General features: G+C 35.4%; 1 protein-coding gene across 2 annotated transcripts; it reads left to right on the top strand.

Annotated features, from left to right (window-relative positions):
• The first annotated feature begins 760 nt into the window (after window positions 1-760).
• LOC140962273 (uncharacterized) lies at window positions 761-5,145 on the top strand. 2 transcript variants are annotated; one of them, XM_073421128.1, is made up of 4 exons: window positions 761-1,735; window positions 2,191-2,553; window positions 2,626-4,623; window positions 4,726-5,145. In XM_073421128.1, the coding sequence occupies exons 1-4, from the start codon at window positions 823-825 to the stop codon at window positions 5,085-5,087; spliced, it is 3,636 nt and encodes a 1,211-aa protein (XP_073277229.1). In that variant the 5' UTR covers window positions 761-822; the 3' UTR covers window positions 5,088-5,145. The 2 variants fall into 2 exon arrangements, with proteins under 2 accessions (XP_073277229.1, XP_073277230.1); XM_073421129.1 differs by having other exon boundaries at window positions 2,410-2,553.
• Window positions 5,146-8,239: the final 3,094 nt, after the last annotated feature.

The raw sequence follows: 8,239 nt of genomic DNA on the forward strand, positions 1-8,239 counted from the left end.
ATAATAATTTTTATTTTATGAGCCAATAAAATATTATAATTTTTTTTGTTACGTAATGCAATAATATTTTTATTAAAATTTTAATAAATATAATTTCATATTTCAAAAGATTTCGTGATCACATTTAGAAAAATAAAATGAAAAATGTTAATACTTTTGATTTTTAAAAAAGTTAGTAATAAAAGAAGTATATGTTTTTAAAAAATTCAAAGAAAAGGAAAACCAGTGTAAGTAGAAAAAATTAAAAATTAACTAGTATTTTGTATATATATTTTTTAATAGAAATGAAAGTTAATAATATATGAGTTTGAAATATTTATAAGTTAAATGTCAATCCAAATATTTAGTTTGAATCAAAAATAATTTTTTCATTTTATAGTTGTACCGTATGCTCTAATTCTTATGCTTGATGAATTTCATGAAGTCGATAAAAGTTTATTGAAATTTTGATTAACTCCATACTCTTGTAGATGTTTTAAAAATAAAATATGAATGACTTTTTAAAACTCTACAAAAATTTAAATTGAATATCACTAAATTTTTATGAAATATATAAAACTTTATATCGAACATTTTGAACTTTTAAACTCCACGAAAACCATTACAAAATTTATAACTAATATTCTTGCCGGCCGTCTCATTTGGTTGGTTAAAATTTTTCTAATGTTGAAATGTTCCTTTGTCTGTGAAGTCAACACAGTACGGGTATCAATCATGTAGCGGAAGTTCATTAAATAACACAATTATACATACTTCAAATGCATTTCAAGATTCGTACTCTTGTCACCTGTCAAATTTTTTGAAGCACCCTTCTTTCTGGAAATGGGCGTGAAGGGACAATTTTTTCTTCAAGCAATTTCATTCTTAAATATTCTGATGGCTTATTTGGCCATGTCGTTAAGCAACATAACCACGGATCAATCTGCGCTTCTTGCATTCAAATCCGAGCTCAGTTTAGACCCTTCTCATGTTTTGTCCCGAAACTGGTCCATTTCTTTCCCAACATGTAAATGGATTGGAGTTACGTGCAGTTCTCGCCACCAAAGAGTGAGTGCTTTAGACGTTTCTGGCATGGGACTTACTGGAAATCTCCCGTCACAGCTCGGAAACCTCTCGTTTTTAGCTTCACTCAACTTGAGCGGTAACGTGTTTCTTGGCAAACTTCCCAAAGAATTGGCCAAGTTGCATAGAGTGAGATTTTTGGATTTTGGGTTCAACAGCTTCACCGGTGACATCCCTTCTTGGTTGGGAGTCTTGGTTGAACTTCGGTTCTTGAATCTTCGGAATAATAGTTTTACTGGTTCTATGCCAAGTTCCATCACGAATATGTCCAAGCTCGAAGTTTTGGATATATCATATAATCCTTTGCAGGGAAACGTACCAGAATCGATTGGAAGTTTGTTTAACCTGAGGGAATTGCGATTACAATATAGCAATCTTACTGGTATTATACCAGTGTCGGTTTTCAACATATCCACCATAGAAAGTATTGCTTTTACAGGGAATAAGTTCTTTGGTAATCTCCCTGAAGGGATGTGCCACAGCACGTCGAATCTGAAAAGGCTTTATCTGTCTTCCAATTCATTGGAAGGCCCCATACCGCCAAATATTTCTGAATGTTCACAGCTTAATCTTCTTTCCTTGTCATTCAATAAATTCAGTGGCTCCATACCAAGAGAAATTGGAAACTTAAGTTCACTTGAAATATTGTATCTTGGCTCCAACCATTTTACAGGTATCAAAACTTCACTTAAAGTTGCCTGACTGAAAATTTGTGCTAAATTGGTTTTCATTTCACTAGATTCAAAGTACCATTTCCGCTTATACAACACACCTCTCTAACTCCACGTAAAGTGCCAAACTCTATATGTTTGCATAAGCTTATTGTTCGGACATCAAAATTTATTGAAATTTGAAAAGATGCTTATCATATATGTTTCTTCCATAGCTGGAACCTCAAGAACCACAACAATTCTAAGTTAAATGGGATTCCAACTTGACATATTTTGGCCGTGACTTTCTATAGAGTTTCTCTAAACTTGTTAATCGTGCAAGGAGGTTATGTCACGAGTTTCGGTTTCAAATCTTTCTTGTTTACGTAGGTTTATTATGGATATCTGTATGTTATTAACTGTCTTTCGCCATTTCAAAACAATACCAAGTCCTTATGAAGTTTAGCAATTTTGACAGGTGAAATCCCAGAAGAGTTAGGTATGCTTGACATATTGGAGGAGTTAGGAATGGGAGATAACTTTCTTGTGGGCTCTATACCTTCATCTATCTTCAATATTTCCTCATTGCAATATGTCAACATCGCAAACTGTAATCTAACAGGTCCCTTTCCATCCGGCATGTGTTCTTCTCCTTCTCAATTGGAAAGGGTTTATCTCCATGTGAACAAAATAGTAGGTCAGCTTCCAGAAAGCATTGGCGAGTGCTCAAAACTTCAGATTCTTTCATTGTCTTACAACAACATAACTGGAAGCATACCAAAAGGGATCGGAAACTTAACAATGCTGCAAATGTTGTATATTGGCTACAACAAGCTGATAGGTATAGTCAGTGATGAGATTCATGTAGCTTGTGAATCCAAGAAACTGACACCAAAATGTTCTTGCTTTTCAGGCACAATTCCAGAAAAAGTGGGCAATCTTTACAATTTGGAGATATTGTACTTGGGAGTCAATCACTTAACCGGTTATATCCCAAAAAATATCTTCAACATCTCAACATTAAACATGATAAGTGTTTCAGTGAACCAGCTTAGGGGTTACCTTCCATCGATTTTGAGTTATGGGCTACCTAATCTGCAAGAACTCTACCTTAATGACAATTTTTTCTTCGGAGAAATCACTGAATCTATCTCAAATTTTTCTAAACTCACCATCATCAACTTTTCTTCCAACAATCTCAGCGGACAAGTTCCCAACTCCTTTGGCAAGTTGAATCTTTTAAAAACTTTAATGTTATTTGGGAACAATTTTGTTAGTGAAACATCAGAACTAAGCTTCATCGGTCCAATGAAAAACTGCAGCTACCTAACAAATTTAGGTTTTGGAGATAATCCTTTCAATGCAATTCTTCCAGTTTCAGTAGGGAATTTGTCGACTACTATTCAATATTTTTATGCTTACAACTGTGGTCTTCGAGGCAGCATTCCGGACGCGTTTGGGAATCTTGAAAATTTGATTATTTTGAGCCTGTATGGTAACGAACTAAATGGAACTATTCCGAATACATTGGTAAACTTGAAAGAACTTCAAGGATTAGCTCTTTTCCACACCAAAATAAGCGGGCCTATTCCTGATAGTCTCTGTATGTTACCGAATTTGAATGGAATGCGGCTTGAGCAAAATCAAATAACTGGTTCTATCCCTGATTGCATGGGAAATCTAACTTCTCTAAGACAACTATACTTGGGGAACAACAGATTAAATTCTGTCATACCGAGGAGCCTATGGAAACTGAATGATCTTCTCGAGTTGAATCTGTCTGCAAATCTTTTAACGGGTGTCCTGCCTTCAGATATCGAAAATCTGAAGGTTGCAGCCACCCTTGATTTGTCAAACAATCAAATCTCAAGCTTGATTCCTAGCTCAATTGGAGGCTTACAAAGTGTTATCTTTCTTTCTTTGGCACGAAACAGATTTCAAGGATCTATTCCTCAGTCAATCGATAAGTTATTGAGTTTGGAGACACTAGATCTTTCGCACAACAATCTTTCTGGAACCATACCGATGTCATTAGAAACACTTCAGTATCTCAAGTACTTTGATGTTTCTTTCAACGAGTTGAGCGGTCCAATCCCTACCGGCGGCCCCTTTAAATCCTTTTCAAGCCAGTTCTTTGTGTCTAACGTAGGACTCTGTGGTGATTCTAAATATGGAGTTCTACCTTGTCCCGAAAATACTATCACCGAGTCCAAAAGGAAAAAAGTGATTCTTCGTGTTGTATATATTTTCCTAGGGATTTCAGTGCTAGTTTTTGCCATTACCTTTTCATATATACTTGCAAGATACAGGAAGAAAAACAAGACAGAAACCCCAACAAATAGTTCATTCGATACTGCACCATCACGAGTCTTATATCAGGAACTTGTGAAGGCCACCGAAGGGTTCAACGAGAACCATTTACTTGGCAAGGGAAGTTATGGTTCTGTCTATAAAGGGACGTTTCAAAATGGAGAGGACGTGGCGATAAAAGTGTTCAATTTGCAGTCAGAAGGCGGATTCAAGAGTTTTGATACCGAATGTGAAGTCCTGCGGAGGCTTCGCCATAGAAATCTTTGCAAAGTCATCAGTAGATGCTCAAACGAAGACTTCAAGGCATTGGTTCTCCAATATATGCCAAATGGAAGCCTCGAACAGTGGCTATATTCGGAAAACAACTTCTTGGACATTGTTCAAAGACTAAACATAATGATAGATGTAGCATGCGCGCTAGAATATCTACACCATGGTTACTCAATACCTATAGTTCATTGTGATTTAAAGCCAAGCAATGTGCTCTTGGATGACCTTATGGTTGCCCATTTGAGCGATTTTGGAGTCGCTAAACTATTAAATGATGGAGTCAGTGTTATGCTTACAAGGACCCTCGCCACATTAGGCTACATTGCACCAGGTAAACATGCAATTTTTCACTCCAATACACCATCAACCACATTTTTTTTACTCTCATTCGTCTAACATTTGATGAACTTCTTTGTTTTCTTCGGTCTCATAGAATATGGTTTAGAAGGTTTGGTATCTGTGAAATGCGATGTTTATAGCTACGGTATAATGCTCATGGAAGTTTTTACAAGTACGAAGCCAAACGATTCAAAATTTACAGGGGATTTAAGCCTAAGGAGGTGGGTGAATGATTCTGTGCCTAATGCGTTTGTACGAGTTATAGATTCGAAATTGTTGGGAGGAGAAGAAAAACATTCCAGTGAAAAATTGGAATGCTTGGTGTCGATAATGGAGATAGCTTTACAATGTTCTATGGAGAATCCGAGTGAAAGGATAATCAACATGAAATTTGTTGTTGTAGCGTTGAAGAAGATTATGTCTAAGCTCCTTCAGTATTTTCCACAAGTAAATTAATTGTACAAATTAAATATTGTATTAAATTTAAACTATTGTTAATAATATTTTACTTTTTTATTAGATATATTGTAAGTTCATTATATAAACTTATTATTATAATTAATTCCTAAAACTATATAATTTCAAATTATTAATGTATTAAGTAATATAAATTCATAATTTTCTGAAAATTAATGTGCTATCATAATATATTTTTAGTTTTAAATGTTGCTTCGTTAAAATAACACATATAATTATAACGATGAAGTATAAATATATAGTTATTAGAATGTAAAAATATACATATATGGACCATATTTGTAAAGGCCCGTATTTCGTATTCATAATTTTGCGGAATTATTAAAAATTTTCTAAATAAATAAATAACTTGCCCAATTTATAAAATAAACATGTAAATAATTTTAACTTTAAAATAACAGCGGAATCAAATATTGTTTTCAAACAACAATTTGAAAATAATCCAACGTATCAAAACTGAGTTTGAATAATAAAAGGTGCATAAATTAAAACATGAGGTCCTCGGGTATACTACTGCTGCCCCAAGATCGCTCACTGATCTACGCCCTCCGTCTCGACCTCATCGGTACCTACAACAATCAAGTCTAGTGAGTCTAAAGACTCAACATGTATATATCGTGAATAACAAGTAAATATATCATAAAATCGCATGCAACGTAAAAATATAGTATCGTAAAGCGCATGGTGTAAATCGTATCATGAATAATTATAATTACGTGCATATCTGAAAATTATACGTAAAAGCTTTGCTCAATAGAGCTCTGTCATGTCATATCATAATTTTCTGGTAGAGATAATGTTTCTAAGCAAGTGGCCCATAACATAACGTAAGCGCCTGATCAGACTAAACCACAGTATACTGGGCGGTAGAGATCAATCACAGCCCTTGGACTGGATGTCCATACCCATACATAATCATAAACCGGTCGTAAGTCACCGGGTGGAGAGGTCCTCGGTTGCGCCTACCGACTTCCAAACCCATAAGCGTAAGGTGGCCACAAGACATATCGCATATATCTCAAAAATAAACATTTTATATTTTTATGCACGTAATATAACTATAACCTTATTTTTACCGGATGAGTTAGATCGTTTCCAGGCTTGCTGCGACTTAACTCTATTATGTGACACATGAAAATAATATTATCTTGATTTAAACTTGACAACCGAATCAAAAACGAGACGATTAGGACCAATCATGGCTTCGTACCAAACCGAACCAATCATTAAACCGACATTTAACCATGATTAAAAATACCCCAAACATATTGAAAAATATGCATAATAACTGTAAAACATGAAAATAGGCGAAAGGAATCCAAAAACATAAAACACTCTTTCGAGAGTCATTTTGGCACCTTTCACCGTAAAATCTCGTACGACCTCTAAACTCGACCAAATCACGAACGGTCAAAAACACGATTTTCCTAACTCATTAAGGTAGTGTCCAGTCCAAGGTCCTGGGCTAAAAGCCAACCAAGAACTCAGAAAAACCTCCTGAACCGAAATGAAAGTTGCTGTCAAAATACAGCAGTAGCATTTTGTGTGTTTGTAGTGTAAATCCTGAAATTTATGACTATGGGCTTGAACCACCGCCCAAGGACTCTTACCAACATCCTAAGGTATTGATTGAACCATGGCTAAGGGCTAAAAGCCAGCCACAACTCGAACAAACACCTAGGACAACAGAAAGTACCAACCGAGAGCACCTAAATCTATGTATTGTGATGTATTGCATTGTTTTGCTGTCCTGTGTCATTCCAATGGCCATTTCATCGACCATGGCTCGATCTAGACATGATGAAGTGTTGTATGAACCATGGCTATGAGCTAGGAGCTAACCACAATTAATCCAACATATCCAAAAACCGAAAGTTACTCACACCAAAAATCAGATTTTGAAAACCGAAGAGCACTTGTCATGTTTCTGTAAAAATCTGAGGGATCTATGAAACAAGCTTTGAAAAGATGATTTGGTCACGTCATAGACATGATAAGGAAGGGCTCTAACCATGGCTACAGTCTATAGGACAGCCAAGATTCGAACACCCCTTTAAACAATCCAATGACAGAAACTGTGAACCTAAAATTATGTGCTCATAAAAATGTTGCTGTCATATCTTTGTTTGTGCATGTATGGATGTAAACCAATGGACCAATAACACCATAACACACTCTAAAACATTCCTAGAAGCAACCATGGAAGCCTGGAACCGAGCAACATCCTGAAATCAACAAAACTTAGCTACCCGTGAAGTTGAAAACAAAGAAGTTTAGGAAAAGCTGTACAGATTTTGCTTGGAAACTTGCTGTCAATTTCGTGTTTTAGCTTGAATCATGGTTATATAATGGTTTAAAAATATCTATAGGACTTGATTGAAGAGCAAAGAAACAACATATACACGCCTGGAATTTGTTTTGAACAAAACAAATCACTACGACGAATACGTGCGGCGGAGTCGGTGTTGGATTTCCTTTCTTATTTATGTGCTGTTTTCACGATTTCAACAGCTGGTTCTTTCTGATATTTTTAATGTAAGGGTGGGGGAAGGCTAGGTAGGGAAGGTGAATGATATAAGAGGTGTTAAATAAGTCTTGAATTGCATTTAGTTGAGAGTTACAAGTGAGAATTTGAATGGGAATTGAATTGTTTCTTCACCTTGCTGTAGCTGCTATTATTCTTTTATTCCAGCTACTAACTCACGAATCTAAGCTGCTATTTTCTGATATTTTTCAAGGGTGAGAGTGTGGGTTTGCTAGACAATGAAGGTGAGTGTTAAAAGGTGTCATTATATGCATTAAGATGGGAGTTACAAGTGTAGGCTTTGAATGCAATTTGAAATGATTCTGATTCCTCTTGCTAGCCGATACATTTTCTCCTTCTTGCTGTCTATTCACGTTTATTTGCTAGCAATATGGGCTGAGGAGCTTCAAGGAGAATTATGGTGCATGTATTACCCATAACTATGGAGGTTAAAAGTGAGAAATGATTACACTATGAAAACCATTTAGTGGTAAATTTGAATGAGGTTTACTACAATTTTTGAATTGTCTTAACCAAATATTATTACTACTTCTTGCATGGTATAATAGTGTTTTAATCTTGCATTTTAAATTCTTAAGGTTTAATG

The sequence above is a fragment of the Primulina huaijiensis genome, chromosome 17, assembly GCF_012295235.1.
Source record: "Primulina huaijiensis isolate GDHJ02 chromosome 17, ASM1229523v2, whole genome shotgun sequence".
Lineage (NCBI taxonomy): Eukaryota > Viridiplantae > Streptophyta > Magnoliopsida > Lamiales > Gesneriaceae > Primulina > Primulina huaijiensis.